General features: G+C 49.1%; 1 protein-coding gene across 2 annotated transcripts in view; it reads left to right on the top strand.

Moving 5' to 3' along the window:
- CD2 (CD2 molecule) overlaps positions 1-22069 on the top strand; it is a 29199-nt gene extending 7130 nt beyond the window's left edge. The window contains exons 4-7 of one of the 2 annotated variants that reach the window (XR_007155007.1): positions 1531-1653; positions 4990-5662; positions 21066-21068; positions 22059-22069. Coding sequence is in view for 1 of the 2 variants with exons in the window: in XM_047872442.1 (XP_047728398.1) it covers positions 1531-1653; positions 4990-5288 (422 nt within the window). In the remaining variant the exon portion in view is untranslated. Of the gene's footprint in view, positions 1-1530; positions 1654-4989; positions 5725-21065; positions 21069-22058 lie in introns of those variants that run through there. The other variant, XM_047872442.1, reaches the window with a different exon arrangement.
- The last annotated feature ends 597 nt before the right edge of the window (positions 22070-22666 follow it).

Below are 22666 nucleotides of genomic sequence, written 5' to 3'. Positions count from 1 at the left end.
ATGCCCGCGTATCTCCCAGTGCCCCCACACTGGGGTGTGGCCGCCCCATGGCTGCGTGGCTCGGCCCGCACTCCCTGACCTGTCTCAGATCCTGGGGAGTTGAGCCCGAGAGAGACTCCAGCAGCCCCCGGCTCCAGCCTGAGGAGCCTAAAGGACCCAATGCTTTCTCGGTCCCATGGAACGGGAGCTTAGTGTCCTGCCTGCTTTTCGAATGGAGGCACCTTCGTCCACATGCCAGGGAGAGGTTGTGTAACCGGCAGGCAAAGAATGGGGCAGAGAGAGACCCGAGGAAAGAGAGAATGAACAAACCGTCGCAGTCAGATCTGTTCAGTTTGCTTCTCGGGCCTCTGGCCTGCTCCCAGGGCCCATCAGGGGCTTCCCGGGTAACAGGGTCTTCCTGGGGACGTTGGGCTGGAAAAGGGTTTCCTTGTGACACTGGCTGAGCTCCAGTTTGTTCTCCAGATGCGCCAGTCCCCCGCCACACGGCCCCAGCTGCTGCCTCTCTAACTGCTGTTGACTCACAAAGGGCAGCCGGCCCAGCACCTCTCCCGGGAAATGGCTCCCAGAATCACCAGTGCACAGGGCTCTACTAAGAACAAGACCTCACCCCTATGTGTTGTTTTACAGTTTACAAAGCACTTTCACATCCATTATCTGATTGACCTCCAACAGCCACCCTGTGATGTAAGTTTCATGATCTCCCTTTTATGAAGAATGGAACAGGCTCAGAGAGGTGGAGTCACTTACCAAAGGTCACACAGCTCTTGCCTAGAAGAGCCTGGATTCAAACCCATTTCTCTGCACACAGAGTTGTTGTCAGCCTCGTTGCATTACAGCCACTGACGGTCTGTGAGCTGAAGATCAAATCCACGGCTGCTGCTAACTCACCGTGTGTGTGAGGTTCTCCCACGGGCCGGGGAAAATCCGGGAGGGGTTGCTGGCCAGTGGGCCGGACAACTGAAAGATTTACCCCAAGTCTCTGGAAAATGCCTGGTCAAGAGGGTGAGGGGGAAAAAAATGGTGCAGGAGGGCAGCCAGAGATGAAGGTGGGTAAATAGTGCAGAAACCTGGACACGAGGGGCTGCTTAAAGGAACCACTCAGAAACAGATGCTGTGTGGCCTCGGGCAACTCATCCTCCCTCTCTGGGCCTGTCTGTGAAACTCAAAGGTGACGCTAGATTGTCTCTAAACTCCTCCTCAGAGCTAAACTTCTGTGACATGCACCTTGATGAGGAGCAGTGGACAATGTCCCAGCACACGAGGAATTTGGCATTTCCAGTCCAGACCAGCCGCCCGCCCTCCCACACCCAGGAGCCATCTGGGGTGGGGGGGCTTATCCTGAACCTTGCCCTTTGGGAGGCTGACACAATTGAGAGCCTCCACGAGCTCGGCTTTTCTGAGGTTGAAAAGTCCCATCAGGCTCTTTTTATCTGCGTCATGTGGGAGGCAGGAGTCCTTGGCCAGCGCAGTAAGATGGCCGCTCTGCCCGGGACCCCTCCCCCGCTCCATCCACTCCTGTTCCTCTTGCAGAGAAGGGTCTGGACCTGTATTTCATTATTGGTGTTTGTGGAGGAAGCACCATCTTCGTCATCTTCATGGTGCTACTCATTTTCTACATCAACAAGAGGAAAAAACAGAACAGTAGGAGGAATGGTAAGTCCCCCCCCCCGCCCCCCGCCACCCCACTTCTGTCCCCCCACCCCGCCACCCCATTTCTGTCCCCCTGCAGGCCCCAGGCAAAATCCCCATGGAAACAACTCATGGGGACGACACTCTGAGTCTGGAAAGAAAATAATGGAGATGGGGAGTTTGAGGATGTCAGGCTTACCACCAGCGGTTACAGTGTGTTCCATTTCGTGGTTAGCTTGATCTTTGAAAAACACATTCTCGGTGGCGACAATAGGAGAGCTGTGAGAAGCCGAATCCTGGTTGGCCTCCTGGAATCCCCCGCCGAGGCTGACTCGGTGAAGGCCTATGCGGACCGATTTCGAATGAGCCACACGTCTCTACGTGGGTAGAGCGGTTAGCGTCAAAACATGGTTTCCATCAACAAACATCTCGTCCTCTCTTGAGAGGGCGGCCCGAGATGTGTTCAGGACCAGGCTCCTAGGAGCACAGGTACAATTTCAGGGACCTACGAGGACACGTATGGTCTAAAACCAGGGGTTTATGCCCCCCTTTCCGATTTGTTGTTCAGACGGAACGTGCTAGTTCTGGGACTGTTGCGTCCGCAAGTCAGGCCTCTCCAGCAGCCACCAAGAATGAGAACGTTAGGCTCAGAAGTGGGGAGCTGGGCTCAAAGAGCATACAGCACAGGCCACCCAAGGCAGTGAGTTCACATGACGGTGCCTTAGGTGTCCCTGCAGGCTCTGGGGTGGGGGTGGGGCCCCATGCTCCAGGAGCGTCCAGCAAGCTGTGTCCGGCCAACAGCAAGACGTGCAGCCAGGCAGGAAGGTCCCTCGGGTCCTGGGCAATCTGCCATTCACTGTAGGGCTGGGTCCCCTCACTCTGGGTCTCTCCCTAGAGCGGGCCCGGGAGGCCCATGCCGGCCACCGGCAGCGCCACGCAAACAAGGATGTGGGCAGAACCTGCCCCAGCAGGGGTGGCCTTGGACCCCCTTTGGATTTAGCTTGCTTCCTTCAGACTTCTCGCCTTGGGTCTCCTTCGGGCCCCTGCCCCTCAGCCCCATGTCCTGCCACACCACTGCCCCCAGTGTGGCGCCATATTTCCACCACCATCTTTCCAGCTCTCTCTGCCCCCGTGGAGCAGAATTGCTTGCCGAGTCCCCCAGGCACGCGTAGCTCCGTCACCCCTGTGCCCTGCTCAGGCGGTTCTCTGCCCGAGTCCCCCTGCATTTGTCCACTGCCTGATGGTCAAAGACCACGTATTCTTCCGACGTGGCCCTCGCGTGGCACCCCGTGACAAGGCGATCCCTGCTTTCGCCAGGCCAAAGTGACCAGCGTGATCATTAGCCGACGCTGCCAAGCGGTCACTTGTGCCAGGCACTTATCTCTGTAACAGAATGCTTCGTGTTCATTATCATATCCAACTGTCTCGGTGATCCTGTGAGATAGATAATATCCATACAGGTGAGGAAATTCAAGCTCAATGAGGGTGAGTGATTCCCTCCCAATCCTATGGCCCGCGGGCTGAGTCAGGACGAGGGCGATATAAGCCGGGAGCCCATCAAATGAAGCAAAATTGAAGGAGACCATCGCCCTCAGGGCCCACGCTGCCCTTGCCCAACCCTGAGAGCGAGGGCTCTTTCAAGGCCATGCCCTGGGCGTCTTGCTTGCGTCACCCTAGTCTGGGCCCCGGGTGCGTACCCAGGAGGCGAGATGAGTGAGAAAGGACACTGAGTGTGGAGTGATTCCTGGGAGCAGACATTTGGGCAGTGGCTGAAGTGACAGGCGTGGGCAAACCGGGCCCCACAGTCCTGCTCTGCCAGGCAGGCCGCTCCGAGCCACAGCTCACCCGTCTGTGCGAGCCGGCCTGGGGTCTCAGCCACTTGGCCACACCCCACCCCTCCTCCCAGAGCCCCTGGGCTCTGCCTGCACCCCTCGGGGCTCTCACCGGAGACGGACATTGTGTGCATTGTGTGCGTTCCGCTCTGTGTCACTTGATTTCAGGCTTCCTGAGGGCAGTGTTTGCGGCCGAGCCGTTGCTGCTACTTTAGTCATGGCACCCGAACCCAGAAGACAGGGAATAGATGTTTGAAGAACAAACGGACGGGACGGTGGGTGGTGGACAAATGGGCAGCCCAAGCTTGCCTTAGACGAGGGCTGTAAGAGCCCCACTGCTGGGAATTGGGGTCAGGGTCAAGGTCCTCCCCACAGCGTGCTGGCGTACCCACCGCTACCTCGGGCCAGCAAAGGTGGCATAGAGGACACGTTTTTCCCTTTCTGTGCCCTTGACCTTTGGTGCACAGAGCACTCTGGCCCCTCACGTGTCACAACCACGTTGTTAGACTCTGAGTCTTCACGTTCAAAGCCACCTGAGACTGCATTTTCCGCCATGAGGGGCGGCTCTTCCATGGGCAGCCTCACCTGAAGCTACGGGGGGGGGGGGGGTGGTTCAGAGGGGGCCTGTGATTCCCGGGGCTGTACCCGCTCCATACTGACATGTAGGGCCATTCCTTGGCCCCAGGAGGACACCCTCTTCCTAACTCCCTTGGGAGCCCCCCCCCCAGCTCCCTTGGGAGCCCCCCACCCCCCAACCAAGGATGGCTTTGGACACAGAGACCAGAATGCCTCCCTCGTAGCCCGGGGAGGCCCGAGGGGCCAGCGGGGCCCTCCAGGCCTAGAGAAGTAGGAAGCCTCCTCACAGATTGCCCGTGTGGTTTTAAGACAGCAAAGGAACAACCACGTTACTGGGAGTTGTGGCCCTGCCTTCGTGGAGGGCAGTCACACATCATGGAAAATTCCAGACGGGGTGAGAAGTTCTTTTCCTGCCAACCCCAAGAGGATGGGGCTGGCTTGTGAATTTCTGAGAAATGCATAGACACTAGGGAGTTTCTAAGGTCTCAAAAGCCTCTTGCTCACGTTCCTTGGAACACACCTGCATGAAAGGCAGATCTAACAGGGAAACCCACCTGAAGGCAGGCTGTTGCTGATGTCCCCTCTGACTATTAAGCTCCTGCCCTGAGGGCTCTAACCACAGGGTCCCCTCTGAGCATGGTCTCTTGGATAACCCAGAGGCAGGGCGCTGAGGTCCATGTCGTCAGGACACCCAGACACAAAGCTGTCTCCTCTCCCCGCCTCTTTGCCTCTGGCTCCCTGAGTTCTGGAAGCCCTGGGCTCTCACTCCACCCTGCCGGTGGGCGTTTCTGTCTCTCCTACAGGACCTGGACGTTTTAGAGCGCAGAGGGGGCTTCTGCCTCATCGCGTCCCCCCAAACAGCATGGCATTTTGCACGTAGGTGGTACACTCAGTAAATATTTACACCAATCCTATCTTACCGAGGGACCTGTCAGAGGTTTTATTGTTGCAGATGAAGAGCTGGAGATAAAAGCATGCAGAGTAACCACCAAGAAAAGGGGCCCGAAGCCCTGCCAGGTGCCAGGCTCGACTCCTCAAAGTCCCGCTGCGTCCCAGGCTCCTCCACCGCCCAGTCATCGGCCCCAGGCCCCGGGTCATCGGCCACCGCCTCCTGGCCACCGGGCCCAGCACAACCAGCAGAGGAAGGCCCCCCCTCCACCAGCCACACAAGTTTATCAGCAGAAAGGCCCTCCCCTCCCCAGACCTCGAGTTCAACCCAAAGCTCCCCGTGGGGCCACAGGAAACTCATAACTCTGTCTCCTGACCTGGGTGTCCCCTTCCTCTAATTAAAAGCGATAGAAATCGTCCTTTCCCATAAAGGCACCGTGGAATTTCTCCGCTGGGAGGGGGAGCACCTACACTTCCATCAGGCGTGTTCTGCGGTAGGATGACCACCCCTGGGCTCGCGGGCCATGCCGTGTCGGCATCTCCTAGCTCACCTGGAGCCGCTGCTCCTTGTCACGCCCAGAAGGGCTGGCAATACAAGTGCCACCATCAGGAGGATGGGCCACCGACCACCAAGTCCTCGCCTCCCCTTCAGATCCCGTGCAGACGTGAGGCGTCCTGCGGCACCGGGACCTCGCTGCAAGCCATCTGCCTGCCCCAGGCGCCCTTGGGTTTCTTATGTATCTGGTGGACGCTTGCCCACCATCTTGGACCTAGAAGGGAAATAAAAGCTTTCATTTGACCTTGGTGTCTGCTCATTGTAGAAAGAAGCCCAGCATCAAGCTGCTGGATAAGAAGGAGGCCGGGTGTGTGTGACAGCAGGATCCAGTTTGGTCACCCCAGTTCACCCGGACCGCCTAATCCCCCCGCCGAGGACAACCAGAACGTGCTCCCCCAGGTCTCAGCTGCAAAGCTGGCCCGATAGGCTATTTGTAGACTTGTCTGATGGACTGAAGCCTCTGTGCGCAAAGTGTAAGGAGGGGCACCGGCAAACGTACTTGTTTGGGTCTCGCTTCCTTGACTGTTTAGACACGGGCACAAGGATCTGTAGAATCATCCCTGAAAAGAAAGGAATCCGTGAATACTGGCGGTGACACGAGCCTACCGAACACCGCCAAAAGGCAGGCCAAGAGCCAGGTCGGTGGAATCAAATCCCGAGGGTCTTAAATGGCCATTAGGAAAAGAGCATACCCCATCCCCAGCGAGCTGCCACATGCTAACTGCACTGGGGGAAGTGGGAGGAAAAGAAAACCAAAACAGTTTTCAGTTAAGGTTTACAATGATAGGCGGTGAGAAGGCACCTGCTTTGAAATGCTGGTGCCATTTTTGTGGTCCCATCTGCCCCCCTTCTCCTGGCTTCTTCGACTTGCTAAACCTTGTCAAGATCTGGCAGGAAGCTCTGAGGTCTAAACCACAAAGTCTATGTATATTCAGGGCTTCCTGTGAGAGCACACCGAGGGGGGAGCCGCTCTTGCCTCTGAACCTCAGTGTCTGTGTGTTAACACCCAGAGTCGATTACTAAGGATGATGATGGATGAACCCCCGCAGCCTCCTGAAATTCAGACACGAAATCCAACCAAGTAACGGTTTTCGCGGGGTCTACCTGGTGGGAGAAATGAAGGTCTTAGCGCTGGCCCATTCTCCTCCCTCACGGCAGTCCTGAGTGATTCCATCAGCCATCCTGCCAGCATGGCCCATTCCCAATCCCTTCATGAAGACTTCCCTTGCCTTTCTAGCCTCCAGCCCCGCCTCGCTGCTGAAATCCGGTGGCATTACATGTGGTAAAGAACGTACATCGTTCACACATTCAACAAACATTGACCGAACGTCTCCGTACCAGGCTCTGTGCTGGGTGGTAGGAACACAGAGAGGTACGACTGCATCTTTGCCTAGACTCAGCTTACAGTCTAGAGAGGGGAGGACGAATGTAACACAGCTTGGTAAGTGGAGGTCAGAGGCAAGTATAAGAGCCCCGAGGAAGGACTCTGCATCCACACTGAGTGCAGGAACTGAGGTGACATGGAAGGCTTCCTGGAGGAAGTGGCATTTGAATTGAGTCATAATAAATCAGTAGCACTGATGAAATAGATGTGCAGAATTACTTGTGCAGGGGGAACGGCACGAGCAAGGTTCATGTCAGTTACCTGTTTATACAGGTATATTATTCCCTTTTCAACTACTGTGTTTCATCAATTTGAAGATATCATGGATTCTAAGAGGCTTCATCATTTTATATACCATAAGAAAGAAAAAACACTCTCTATTGCATCGTAACAAATGCTAAGATACAATCAACTTTTAGGCGCAACTCCATTTCCGGGATATTAAAATGCAAAAAAAAAAAAAAAATGCTTTTTAAAATCAATGAAAGCAAGAGGTGCCTGGGTGGCTCAGTCGGTTGGGCGTCCAGCTTCGGCTCAGGTCATGATCTCACAGCTTGTGGTTCGAGCCCTGCGTCGGGCTTTGTGCTGACAGCTCAGAGCCTGGAGCCTGCTTCGGATTCTGTGTCTCCTTCTTTCTCTCTGACCCTCCCCCGCTCATGCTCTGTCTCTCTCTGTCTCAAAAATAAACAAACATTAAAAAAAAATTTTTTTAATAAAAAATGAAATCAATGAAGCTTCCTGAGGACAATGACTATGTCTCAGTATTGTGTCTAGCACTTCATGGAAAATATAACTAGCCGATTGATTGGATGGGTGAGGACAGTCCTGTCAAAGGAAGGGCAGCGAGTATCTATGGCATCTGTAGACAGAAGACACATCCCCTGACCTCCTGGAGTCTCCACCGTAAGGCAGAAGACACGGGTTTTGCTCAAGATTTATGCTGCAGTCACTCACATGTCTGTTGATGCGTAACCTGCCACTGATCCTGTCCTGGGGCATGGAGTTTCTAAGAAATGGTCAGGCCAGCTACATGAGAATAGACTGTAGATAAAAAATTAAAAAATAAAAAAAAACTTAAAAAAAAATGAGGCACCTGCCTAACTCAAAGGAGCGTGTGACTCTTGATCTCAGGGTCGTGAGTTGGAGCCCCACACTGGGTGTAGAGACCACCTAAATAAATAACCAACTTAAAAAAAAAACAGAAAAGAAATCCCGGTGATTCAGTGGGGTAGGTTGGGGCCCCTGTGTTTTTAATAGCCTCTCTAGGTGATTGCAATGGACATTCAAGTTGGGGAAACACAGGTCTTTTGGTCCTCAAATTATTCCTCATCAGTGGGCAGCCAAACTTGAGGACTTATGGATAATACAACATTGTAGGAAAGACGGTGACAGCCTGGTTAAATAATCCTCCACGGGGATCCTGGGTGGCTCAGTCAGTTAAGCGTCTGACTTCAGCTCAGGTCATGGTCTCACGGTTTGTGGGTCCCAGTCCCGCGTCAGGCTCTGCGCTGACAGTGCAGAGCCTGCTTGGGATTCTCTCTCTCTCCCTGTCTGCCCCACCTCCACTTGTGCTCTCTCTCTCTCTCTCTGTCTCACAATAAGTGAAGTTAAAAAAAAAAAAAAGATAATCCTCTGCAGGGAACTTTCTAGACAAGGAAGTCGGCCAAGTTGGAAAAAATATCCAGTAACGCGAGAGACTGAAACAACACAAGAGTGTCGTAGAAAAGTGTGATCTTTTTGATAGCCACCCCCTGCCCTTCCTGAAGAGCTGTCTAATCCGAGCACCTGGGCCAGCCTGGCTCCAAGGGGCCCCTGGTCGTGGACTCGGCCCTCCTCCCTGCAGTCTCTCACATGGGCCCCTTAGGGCTCGCCCATGCTCACCAGGCAGCAGCCACAGGACTCCTCAGGCTGGGACATGGGTTCTGTACTCCAGGGCCACTGCCTGCCCTGCCCCCCTGGCTCCTCACCTGTCCACAGTCTTCTTTCAGGACCCAGACCAAAGGTCACTAGAGAGGCCTTTCCCGAGCTGGAGTAGTTTACTCAGCTTCGTTGAATATTGGTTTCCTTATCTGTCAATGGGGATAACAGCTCATGGGGGCAGAGCGGGGATTAACTGTAAATAATAGATGTAAATGTAACTGGTCTGTCTTGTTGGACAGAAGACATCTGATAACTGAGCTTTCTATCTGGCTTGATACTGGAACGGAAATACCCCAGATAGTAGGTATAAATGACCCGGTTATTCGAAAAAGACAAAGTTGATTATAAATCAGTCAATAGGCACACCATACGGTGACTCATTGTGCTGTGAGTTTGATTCACCTGTGTTAGTTTCTGAACACCGGGCCACACGGGGCAAATGGATGAAGTTCTATACCATATGTGTTAAAAGCTGAAGAACAGATCTGGGAGACCACCCCACAAAGCTTAGACTGAGCCACCGTCCTGGCTGTCACCTCCTTGGCCCCTTGAACAGGGCCACCCCGATGGCACATCTGGACATAAGATGGCTTGGTGGTTTATTCAACAGCAACTCAAAGCAGAGGAGAGGGAGGCCAGAGAAATTCTGGTCTTTCTGATAGCCTACCTGTCCACATGAGATCTACCCACTGGCCAGGGCTGGCACAGGGGTGGTACTTCCTGCCAATGTTTGCACTGGGCAATCCACTTTCATGGATTCAAGCAGTCAACCAGTCCTGGAGGTCCAAAAGGAATTGGTGTAGCAGAGCCCAGCCACATGCACAAGGGAGACAATACCTAGATTGCAGGGGGCTGTGACTGGGGAGGGGACAGGGCAGAGGTAACAATAAAGAAGAGGAATCTCTAGTTAAGGTAAGAGCTTAACTCCTGCATCAGTCTTTACTCCCTTGTGAAACCCAACAAAAGTGACATTACACTTCACAAAAATAAAAGATATAAATCACCAAAACAGGGGCACCTGGCTGGCTCAGTCAGGGAGGCGTGCAACTCTTGATCTCGGGGTCTTGAGTTCAAGCCCCATGTTGGGCACAGACCTCACTTTAGGAAAAAAAGAAATAAACCACACACAAAAAAAGAGAAAACAGAGGAAAAAACCCCAATAGTGTATTCTGGGGAGTTGGAAAAGGCAGAGGGAAGGGCAGTAGCTGACTATGAAGACTTCAAAAGTGACATCAATCTGAAGGCAGTAATGGGGATAGCCATGGTGCAAACTGATTTACGCCATTAAATACTCAAAAGGCATAGGAGTTGGTGGCATGAGGTATCTCCAGAAGTAGGAATGATGGTGAGGCTGAGACAGAAAGGCTGGTTCATGAGAAGCAGTTAGATCCCAGATTCTGTCTCCTACACCATGCAGATCAGTTACTTCTAGCAGAGATCTGGAGGTTTGCTCCCTGGAGATGGAAAAACAGAGTTTCTAGATTAGAAGATGCCAGGCACAGTTCACCAAAAGGGACTATATTAAAAAACAGGGGGATTATATAAAAGTTTTCTACTGAATGTTGGGATTGAACTCCTACCCCACCAGCTTGCAGAAACTAGGCAGATTATGTAGTTATTTTTTCAGGCAGGATATTAGAAAAGACTTATCAGCTCAAAAAAAACCCACCAGATCTTAACAAAAAATCTTATTGAAAAAGACCTCATGACACCAACATCCAGGGTTTCCCCATGAAACCACTCATCTAGATGACCCTGGAGTGAAGTCTGCTGTCACTAACCCCCCCTACCCACACAAGGTTATCTTTACAGTTCTTCTCTTAAATATGAGCAGATCGTTGTGTATACCATGGAGAGGAGGAAAGCTTCCAATCTGAAACATGAGGACTCAAAAAAAACCCCAAACATAAACATTGGAGGTGAGGGAGGGAAACTTAAACAGCACGCTACCCTTATTGAGCTCAAAGGGATGAGAAAATATTGTATCCCTGAAAAAAGAACAGAGTGCTATGAAAAAAGAAAATTCAGAGAACAAAGAGTGTTCTTGGAAATTACAAATATAATAGCAGAAAGGAAAAACTCAACAAAAGGCTGGAAGATACGTTGAAAAATTTTCTCAGACAACAGAGCAAAAGGACAAAAATGAAACAATGGTAATAAAAAGATCTTAAAATTGGAGAACAGTTCTGGTAGATCCAAAACCTAAGAAATGAGCATTCCGGAAAGAAAACAGTGGACGCAGAGGGAGTTTGTTGTCCACGAAATAATTCCAGAACATTCCAGAATGGAAGGACGTAAGTTTCCACACTTGATCTTAGCCAAAAGGCCGAGAAGAGACGGGGACATAAATTTCCACATGAAAAGAGCTCATAAAGGACCTAGCACCATGAAAGAAAATGATCCGCAACAAGATGTATCATTGTAAAACTCCGGAACACTGGGACCCAAAAAAGGAAGGTGGGGAAGAGAGGAAGGAAAGGAGAAAGGGAGAGAGAGAGAGAGAGAAAGGGAGAGGGAGAGAGAGAGAGAGAGAGAGAGAGAGAGAGAGAGAGACTGACTGGAGCAGAGAAAGGGACCAAGGGAGAATTATTCAAGAAGATGAAATTAATAAAACATCTGATGTATTTAAGCATATTGAAAAAAGATTTACATTTCTGAGGGAGAGTTTGAGAATAAATTAGGGATAAGTACAGAGCACATTACTCAATGAACAAAAGACAATAATTAACCATAGGAAAAATAATAACTTGCACAGAAAAGCAAATCACTGCAGCCCATATCACTTGGCAGTGCACAACACTTACATGACCACTAATAATATAAACACTGAATGTTGATGTATCCAAAATTATAAGGTTGCTTTACTGGTAGGATTAGGGGTGGGGAGTCTATACACATAATGCCTGAAATGGAAAAAAATCAAGAAGCAACTATATAATCATCCTTAGAGACAGGGGTGTAAATACCCAAAGACTCAGTTTTACTATGTGAAGGTGGTTTTCCCTGGAGAGTGGGAAATGTGGGGAGGGGGTATCAGGAGGCTACTACAAGTGTTAGTATCCTTTTTGGTAATAAGCTTTGTGGGACTGCTTGACTCTAAACTATATGCATGTTAAATCTTGGTAAATCTGACAATTATGTCAAGAAGAAGGAGGGGGAGGAGGAGGAGGAAGTGGAGGGGGAGAAGAAGGGGGTTAAGACAATTTTTTTTTTGAGCATAGAAAGATGACAGAATATATAAACTGGACCCTAAGAGGACCTCGGGCTGGAGAAGTTGGACCATATCAGAACAGAGACACAAATGTGTGGGGATTTAACTTGAGTAACAGGAGAGGATTCCAGAAGTCAACCCCAGGATACCACGTTCTGAACCAGAATAGTGGCGAAAGCAAGGCGTTACAGGAGTATAAAAAGTGAGAGAACTGTGGCTGGCACAGGGGCATGGTTTCCCAGATGAGCTAAATCAGGGTGGTGAAACATGTCTCCACTTCCTCTCTTGGACGTTTCTTTTGTGCTTCTTTGTTGGTGATTTCATAATTGAAAATGGCCCCCAGGGGCGCGTGAGTAGCTCCGTCGGTTAAGCGTCCAACTCTTGATTTCGGCTCAGGTCATGATCTGACAGTTCGTGAGATTGAGTCCCACGTTGGGTCCCATGCTGACAGTGCAGAGCCTGCTTGGGAGTCTCTCCCTCACTCTCTCTGTCTCTCAAAATAAGTAAATAAACATTTTTTTAAAAATGGTCCCCCCAATTCATTGTTGATATAAGTCAGCTTGGGCTGTCATAACAATACCAGGTGCCTTAAAAAAAAAACAGTTTATTTTTTCACAGTTCTGGAGGCTGGAAGTCTAAGACCAAGGCACCAGTAAGGTTGATCTCTCATGACAACACTCTTCCTGGCTTGCAGATGTCATCACGTGCACTTTTCTCTAGGCCGGTACACTCCCGGGGTCCCCTCTTCTTTAAGAACGCTAGTCTTGTTGGATTAGGGCCGCAATCTTTTGCTCTCATTTAACTTAAATTTTCTCCTTAAAAGTGCTATTTCCAAATACAGTCACATTGGAGATTAGGGTTTTCATGTATGAATTTTGGAGGAGAGAACAGTCCATAATTATCGAAGTGCTGTCTAATGTTCCTAAGGGCAGGAAGGCTCTGATGTGCCTTATGGAGAAAATATAAGTGTTAGATAAGCTTCATTAAGGCATGAGTTATAGTGCTGTTGGCCATGAGTTCTAGTTAATGCATCGACAATATATCTTTTTTAAAAATTTGTTAATGTTTATTATTTTTGAGAGAGAGAGAGAGAGAGTGAAAGGAAAAGGGGCAAAGAGAGAGGGAGACACATAATCTGAAGCAGGCTCCAGGCTCTGTGCTGTGAGCACAGAACCTGACATGGGGCTTGAACCCACAAACCATGAGATCATGACCTGAGTCGAAGTCCGACGCTTAACTGACTGAGCCACTCAGGTGCCCCAACAATATACCTTAAAGAAGGTGTCTCTAAATAGAAACACTCCCAGGAAGAAAGCTTCCAGACTCATTCTATGAAGCCAGCATTACCTTGATTCCCAAACCAGATAGAGACCCCACTAAAAAGGAGAATTACAGGCCAATATCCCTGATGAACATGGATGCAAAAATTCTCAACAAGATACTAGCAAATTGAATTCAACAGTATATGAAAAGAAATATTCACCATGATCAAGTGGAATTCATTCCTGGGATGCAGGGCTGGTTCAATATTCGCAAATCAATCAATGTGATATATCCCATGAATAGAAGAAAGGATAAGAACCATATGATCCTGTCAGTAGATGCAGAAAAAGCATTTGACAAAATACAGCATCCTTTCTTAATACAAACCCTCAAGAAAATCAGGATAGAAGGAAACTACCTTAACATCATAAAAGCCATATATGAAAAGCCCACAGCTAATATCATCCTCCATGGGGAAAAACTGAGAGCTTTCTCCCTGAGATCAGGAACACGACAGGGATGTCCACTCTCACCGCTGTTGTTTAACATAGTGTTCATAGTCCTAGCCTCAGCAATCAGACAACAAAATGAAATAGGCATCCAAATTGGCAAAGAAGGAGTCAAACTTTCACTTTTTGCAGATGACATGATACAATACATGGAAAATCCGAAAGACTCCACCAAAAAGCTGCTAGAACTGATACGTGAATTCAGCAAAGTCACAGGATACAAAACCAACGTACAGAAATTGGTTACATTTCTATACACCTATAGTGAAGCAACAGAGAGAGATATTAAGAATTCAGTCTCCTTTACAATTGCACCAAGAACCATAAAATACCTGGGAATAAACCTAACCAAAGAGGTAAAAGATCTGTATGCTGAAAACTATAGAAAACTTATGAAAGAAATTGAAGGAGGCATAAAAAAATGGAAAAACATCCCATGCTCTTGGATTAGAAAACAAATATTGTTAAAATGTCAATACTACCCAAAGCAATCTACACATTCAATGCAATCCCAATCAAAATTGCACTGGCATTCTTCTCAGAGCTACAACAAACAATCCTAAAATTTATATGGAACCACAAAAGACCCCAAAGGGTCAAAGTAATATTGAAGAAGAAAAATAATGTAGGAGGTATCACAGTTCCAGACTTTAGCCTCCACTACAAAGATGTAATCATCAAGATGGTATGGTATTGCCACAAAAATAGACACATAGACCAATGGAACAGAATAGAGAACCCAGAACTGGACCCACAAATGTATGGCCAACTAATCTTTGACAAGGCAGGAGAGAGTAACCAATGGAAAAAAGACAGCCTCTTTAGCGAGTGATGCTTGGAGAACTGGGCAGCAACATGCAGAAGAATGAAACTAGACCACTTTCTTACACCATACACAAAAATAAACTCAAAATGGATGAAAGACCTGAATGTGAGACAGGAAACCATCAAAACCCTAAAGGAGAAAACAGGCAACAACCTCTTTGACCTCAGCCGCAGCAACTTCTTACTCGACATGTCTCTGAAGGCAAGGGAAATAAAAGCAAAAATGAGCTATTGGGACCTCATCAAGATAAAAAGCTTCTGCACTACAAAGGAAAAAATCAACTAAACTAAAAGGAAACCCATGGAATGGGAGAAGATATTTGCAAATGACATATCGGATAAAGGGTTAGTATCCAAAATCCATAAAGAACTTACCAAACTCAACACCCGAAATACAAATAATCCAGTGAAGAAATGGGCAGAAGACATGAATAGACACTTTTCCAAAGAAGTCATCCAGATGGCCAACAGATACATGAAAAGATGCTCAACATCACTCATCATCAGGGAAATACAAATCAAAACCACACTGAGATACCACCTCACACCAGAGTGGCTAAAATTAACAAATCAGGAAACAACAGATGCTGGCGAAGATGTGGAGAAATGGGAACCCTTTTGCACTGCTGGTGGGCATGAAAACTGGTGGAGGTTTCTCAAAAAATTAAAAATAGAACTACCCTATTGTAGTAGGATTCTTGCACAGAGTCATGACACCGAGGCTTTCTTTCCAAAAAGCAAATTTATTCCTGCTGGCACGACTCAGTTGGGTTTGTACCCGAAGAACTGAGCCCCAAACGCCATGTGGTGGTGTAGTTGTCTATTTATATTCCACTTCTTTGTCTCCCATATATGGTAAGATACAAACATGTAGTCTGTTTAAGTGGTCTCATGCTACAAGGTCATGAGGGATGTTGTCAGTTACGCATATAACCTGGTTGCCTTGAGGTTTTTTTGTTTTTTTTTCTTTCCTTAGGGAGCGGACCCTACCACACTATGACCCAGCAATAGCACTACTAGGAATTTAACCAAATGACACAGGAGTGCTGATTTACAGGGGCACATGTACCCCAATGTTTATGGCAGCACTTTCAACAATAACCAAATTCTGGAAAGAGCCCAAATGGCCACCAACTGATGAATGGATAAAGAAGGTGTGGTTTATATATACAATGGAATACTACTTGGCAATGAGAAAGGATGAAATCCTGCCATTTGCAACAACACGGACAGAACTGGAGGGTATTATGCTAAGTGAAATAAGTCAGTCAGAGAAAGACAGATATCTTATGTTTTCACTCATATGTGGAATTTGAGAAACTTAACAGAAAACCATGGGGGGAGGGAAGGGGAAAAAATAGTTACAAACAGAGAGGAAGGCAAACCATAAGAGACTCTTAAATACAGAGAACAAACTGAGGGTTGATGGGGGGGTTGGGGAGAGGGGAAAATGGGTGATGGGCATGGAGGAGGGCACTTGTTGGGATGAGCACTGTGCGTTGCATGTAAGTGATGAATCATCGAAATCTGCTCCCGAAGCCAACAGCATACTGTATCCACTGTATGTTAGCTAACTTGACAATAAATTATATTAAAAAGCAAAAGAACTTGTAGGGTCCCAGTCAAGAAATCACCGATATGTTCCCTATTGATTTTTGTGTATCTGAATATATAATAGAGTTGAGGAGCTGGATTCCATAATCACTCACTGTTGTTCAAATAAAACATCACTAACATGCAAAAAAAGAAAACAAACAAACAGAAACACACATAAAACAAGGTTATGTATTGATCAGTTGTTGAAAATGTGACCAGAGGCTCACGGGAACCTAACCCCATATTTCACTCCCCTGGGAGCGATGGCTTGGTATTTGCCAGTTCAGTTTTTATGGTGACTTTATAGAACTTAACTATCATGGATAATGAGAATTAACTCTTCGAGTGTTTATTTTTTTCCTTTTGCATTGCCTTCAGATTAGCTCCCTTCCCGCTCTCCACCACAGCTGATGGGACAGTGGCCAGGGACTGCAGAGGCCGACATGTCAAGGCAGACCGCAGCCCCAGGCAGGAGCCTTTTGAAGCCCTTCTCCACCTGACTTCTGCCTACTTCTCAAGCATCTTCCCATGTTCACCCCCATCACTAAGTTCTGGGCATATTCAGCGTTACTCAGTTATTTAAACATATTTACACTCTCTCACTTCTAGGCCTTTGCACAGGCCAGCCCTACCATCTTACTTGGCCAGCTTCTATTTGTTCCACATTATACATCATCCTTCTTGCCTGAGACCCCAAACATCTTCCCGAACCCTTGGAGTACTAGGCTCCCCTTCCGAATTCCTCATGGCGCCCTGACTCTCCCCTCTTACACCTTCCTAATGTTTGAGAGCGGCCATTGCTGTAATGCCTGCCTTCACACTGGGCTATGGTGCCCTGGGTCCGTCCGGTTGGTCTTGGAATCACCAGTACTTAGCACGGCGTCTGAAACACAGCTGGTGCTCCCTAAATAGTTCTAAGCAAATTCGTTCATTTATTCATTAAAACACATTCATTTGTATGGGTGTGGCTGGTTCAGGAGCCAGAGATCTCTCTCAGGAACCGCACCGTGATGTGAAGAACCACATAACCCATGTAACAGGTGCTTCCCGGGTCAGTGGCGAGGAGATGACGGGGACCAGGTGGCAAGCAAGGAGGAGCCCGGGGACCTGTGGCAGGTTCGCCATTCACGCTGCATGGTCCCCTCGTGGAGTGAACTTGAGAAAACAGGGAAGCGATTCCCAGAAAACAAAGACTTCAGTATGAGTATTTTTACCTTTTCCACCCTCAGTGTCAGCAAACTGAACATCAGCCTTCAGAAGGCTTTGGAAGAAGGCAGGTAGTCTCAAGAGGAAAGGTTCCTGCCAGAGAGTGGCCTGCAAAGACTCTAGCTGCTTTGCTTCCCTCCTGCCTCAAAGTTGACATGAAAGGATGCTGTTGGGGCAAAGCTGGCAACATGGGTCTTATACTGCTAACGTTAGCGACAGCCTAATGACACCAGAGTTACCTAAGCAAGACCACGAGGTAACCAAAGTTTGAATGAATAGATCTTAGAGCTATATGTTCATCAAGAGAGGCAAGGCAGATGTCTTTGACCCAGACAGACAAAGGCAAGCAAGTGTGACTGTTGGTTATACTTAGAGACATGTTTCCCTATGAACGCGAGTGGAGACAAGTAGCTGTAGAAATTCCTGCTACTCAGAGAACAGGCCCCAGGTAATCCTACCACTCACCTCTTAGGGACAGGGGTCTTCTGTGAAGCTTCAGGAAGGTGGAGGAAAGTCAGGCCTTCTTTATACATCAGGGAGATCTGTGTCTCAGGGACAGGACAAGGAGAGCCTGTTGGTGTGATGTCCGAGGGGCCAGGAAGGCCCACTGGCCCCCTAGATAGCTCCCATAACACTGGCTGATAACTGAAATTTCACTAGTAGAGCTTTGTGTGTCAGGACTGAGAGTTACATGTGAGAACCGTCAGACCGGCCAGTGATGTTGGCATCAGTGTCCAGATACTAATCCTTTAATGGAGAGAGAGCCCTACTGGTTTCCTCCCTGACAATCTTTTATTCAGTAAAGTAGGTATTCTAGGTCTTGAGTTCATGCACTGTTCTTTGTTTTTGTTGTTGTTGTTATCTGTTTTTATAGTTTCATTTCAGTGGGAAGCAAATGGACTGGGGCCTTAGGCCTTTCATTTTTCCATTTTCATTTCACCTCTGGCATAAGGGTTCAAACCCTGTTATAACACAAGTCCTCCCAGAAAAGAGCAGCCTTTTTCGTGTGGGAAGAAGAACACGTAGGCTGAGTACTGAAGGGGTAAAAATGGTAGGATACGATTAGGGGTCTAGGGGGAGAAGAGTAATGTGGGAGGGGTTTGGGGCAATTTCCTGCCCCCTGAGAACTCTGCCTGAGGCTAGCCTCTGCCCAGAGCAGAGGGACTGAGGCGGTGTGAGCAGGGCAGCTTGCCTAATGTTCTCCAGAACAGCTGCTAGGCCCATGGAGCCCTCCACTGGTAGCCTCCAAGAGCTGCTAGGAAGACGAAAGAGAAGTCTGTTCTCTGCTAAGCTGGAAAGTCCCCTGTTCTAGGGGAGAGAGTCTTTTCTCAACCCAGAGCTCAGGGGAGTATCTGTAAGAGACCAAAGAAGCCTTGCTCAGTGTGAGCCATCCTCAGGGAAATTCTCCTCAGGGGGATCACCTCAGGGTGTGCGCTGAGGGGAGCACTCCAAAGGGAGAGTCCTCAGGGGGAACACTTCTCAGGGGGAGCATCCCTCACATCGCTTCTCAGCCTTTGGCTAAGATTGAGTGTAGGGAGAGCATCCCTCAGAGGGAATCACCTTGGTGGGATGCATTTCAGGAGGAGCACCCTGGGTGGGAGTCCTCAGGGGGAATACTTCTCAGGGGAGCATCCCTCAGGGGGATCTCCTCCAGAATTATGTGTTTCAGAGGGAGCACTCCCAAGGGAGAGCCCTCAGGGGGAATACTTCTCAGGCGAGCATCCCTCAGGGGGATCTCCTCCAGAATTATGTGTTTCAGAGGGAGCACTCCCAAGGGAGAGCCCTCAGGGGGAATACTTCTCAGGGGAGCATCCCTCAGGGGGATCTCCTCCAGAATTATGTGTTTCAGAGGGAGCACTCCCAAGGGAGAGCCCTCAGGGGGAATACTTCTCAGGGGGAGCATCCCTCAGAGGGAATCACCTCGGTGGGATGCATTTCAGGGGGAGCACCCTGGGTGGGGGATTCCTCAGGGGGAATACTTCTCAGGGGGAGCATCCCTCAGAGGGAATCTCCTTGGTGGGCATGCATTTCAGGGGGAGCACTCATCAGGGCAGGGTGGGGGAGTCCTCAGGGGGAACACTTCTCAGGGGAAGCATCCCACAGGGAGATCTCCTCCGAGGGCCTGCATTTCAGGAGGAGTATTTATCAGGTAGGGTTCTCAGGGGGACGACATCCCTTAGGGGAAGTCCTCAGGGGACACTCTGCTCAGTGGGGCTTTCTTTTCCTTCTACCTTTTCCCCTCCATGTGGGTTCTGGCATTTTCTCAGAGCCAGATCTGTTCCTGCTTCCTAACAGGACAGGATCAGACACTATCATTTACACCCTGACTAAAAAGCAGTTACACACATTCACAACAATGCCTTCCCTCCCCAGGCCACATGCAATTCATGGAGAAACCTGGTGTCCCCTAGGAATTTCAGCCAGTGTGTCAGGAGCATGGCAAGAACTGCCCGCAAGCCCTTCTCCTTGTTCTTCAAACCATACTATACTTGTGTCTGGCCCTGGCTATAACGTCCGTTTAGGATTCCTGGAGGCTGACATTGGATAATGAACCCTCTCTTCTTCCTACTGCCGGGGCTTGGACCCCTGCACAGTAGAATTACTGTAACTTTCAGGAACCCGAACCCCCAAACTGGCAGGAACACTCAGAACATCCACCATAAACCACGTGTTTGAAGTGCTGTCGTCAGTACTCGTGCTACAGTGAAAAGAGCTCACGAAAACAGGTTGGGCAGGAAGGTATTGAAAAGCCAGAAATCGCTTTTCAATAATAAAAACACAAGCACAATGTAAGAACTTGTTTTTAGTGGAAAATTACTCTTCATGTGCTGCCTACACACTCTTCTCCGTACCAGTCAGGGCGCTGGCAAGAAGTAGAATTCCATCCAGATGGTTCAACTGAAGAGACTCCAAGGAAGGGACCACTTACCACGGGTGGGCAAGGTCAAGGGGGCCAGTAGCGGTGCGGAGGTACCCAGAGGCTAGGAACTGTATGAAGCTGTTACCCCTGAGACTAGAAGGGACAAGGGGTCCGGTGAAAGCCAGAGCTGTGGGGAAGGGGTCACCAGGAGGGAGCCGTCATCATGGAAGGACACAACTACAGCCAGGGACACAGTACTGAAGCAGGGAAGGACCCCAACGTTTCCTCCCTTCTCATGGCTGCTCATTGGCCAACCCCACCAGCAGCCAAGAGGTAATGGAGCCCAGGTGACACAGTCCATGGGGGTCAACTTCCTGATACACGGATGGAGAAAGATGGAATGCGAGGCCAGGTGGAGAATAAGCAGTACACTCACTGTTACGCTGGGTGTGTATATTCTTTAGGTACAACATTATCATAAAATACTTCACAGAGGAGAGTACCTTGTGTTTTCACTCGTTATGCACCCCCACCTTCTCACCTCACAAATACTTATAGGAACCATACTTATCTTGACGAATCATGAAGACGACCTTGGCCTGCCATATACATAAGAGACGTGTATATGGCAGACGATGGGCTCCTTGAGTGACTTCTTTCTTCCTGCCCACAGAATTTGGTCAGTAAATGTACAATGGATGAAGGCAAGGGAGTTAGAGAGAGTAAGTGTCCATCTTTCCCTAGGACTGGCTCCAAGCCCCCCTTCCATTGGATACAGCCTCCTGATGGACGCATAAAACTGGTGAAGAGACAGTTCTATGACCACACGAATATGACCAGACCTTGAAGTGTGGGGAAGGAGGGTCACAGGAGGCAACTCCGAATTTTTGTTGGTATTTGTGAACATACAAAATCTCTCAGAAAGCTCAGGACGTTGCCCAGCTGCCTCCAGAAGCTGCCTCCCTCCTGTCTGTCTGGTTCGGAGGACCCAGAAAATGTCGACTTGCTATTCATTTGGCCGTTCATTCGTCCATCTGTCCCTCCAGTAATTTTTTACAGCGGACATCTATCGTGCCAGGCACTGTATTAGGCACAGGATTAGAAGGTTGAAAAATACTACAGTTGGCCTGGAAAACTCACCATCCTGCTGAGATGTACATACATTTAATTGCCAGGTCTCATCGGCCTGGGGGATGGTCAGGGGGGAAGTGACAGGTACGAGGGTATGTGAGTCAGAGGAGCGCTGCAAGCAATTGTTCAACTCCAAGCCCCACTCTGAGTCCCGGAAGCAAACCCTCCTTGGAGCTATAGCAGGTGCCCACATCATTCCCTCCTGTCCCACACAGAGCCCTGCCACCCTGCTCCTGCGGCTGCCTGGGGTGGGCTCTTACGGCAGTGGTTCCTGTCCAGCCCCCTGTGTCCATCGAGAGAGTTCCAGGCTCTGAGACAAAGCCCTGCTGCTCAGGCATCTCTTTTTACCTGGGCCGTCACGCTTCTGTGATATCGTGAAGACAGCGTCTTCACCTTTTACAATTATCTAGTTTATCTCACCAGAAACGGTTTTAGTCAAAATACATGTGGTATCAGATCTTTCCTGTTTTTGAGAAGGCTCTGACTAGGGTGGAAGGGGAGGAGAGATGCTTGGGGTTTGGGGGACCAAAAAGGAGGGCAGGGGGGCCGAGAGCAAACTTCCTGACTTCAGCCCTTGACCGCGGCCAACCACTCTGGGCTGCACAGACAGATAAAGACTGTGCATTCCATGCCTTGTTAGAGGAGGGTACGGGAGCACCTGGGTTGACTGAGCATCTGACTCTTGATTTCAGTTCAGGTCACGATCCTAGGGTTGTGGGATTGAGCCCCGCGTTGGGCTCTGTAATGAGCACGGAGACTGCGTTGGATTCTTTTTTTCTCTCAGTCCCTCTCCCCTGCTTGCACTCGCTTTAAAAAAAAAAAAAAAGTTTATGAAGAAAAAGAGGACAGTATAAAGGTCTTGACGTTATAAGTCACGTATCATCAAACATCAGGACGTGGAATTTTCTCTGCCAGATTGCCTCCATAGTCCACCCATCCCTTAAACAAATATGTGTCGATCTACTCCGTACAAGGATTGAGGACCCTGTCGAAATGGCTCAGTCACAACAAATGGTAAATTCCTAGCCCCGGGAGGTGATAGATGGAAGGATGAGCTTTTCCATTCCTCACCATCTCCTCCCTTCCCAGAGGTTGAAGCCCCCAAGGCTACCAAATAGAGGAGACTGTTTTTGTTGTTGGGAAACCCAGGCCTTCAGAACCGAGAGCCTTTTCGTAGGACGAGTCGTGCGAGTTATGCGAATAGGAGGGAAATATGGACAAACAGATGAAGTAAACTAGGCATGCTTTGGAGCCTAAGGCTTGAGACAGAAGGGAAGAGC

Source organism: Prionailurus viverrinus, chromosome C1 (genome assembly GCF_022837055.1).
Source record: "Prionailurus viverrinus isolate Anna chromosome C1, UM_Priviv_1.0, whole genome shotgun sequence".
Classification (NCBI taxonomy): domain Eukaryota; kingdom Metazoa; phylum Chordata; class Mammalia; order Carnivora; family Felidae; genus Prionailurus; species Prionailurus viverrinus.
The sequence above is the reverse complement of the archived record's forward strand: the minus strand, read 5'-3'. Positions and strand labels throughout refer to the sequence as shown.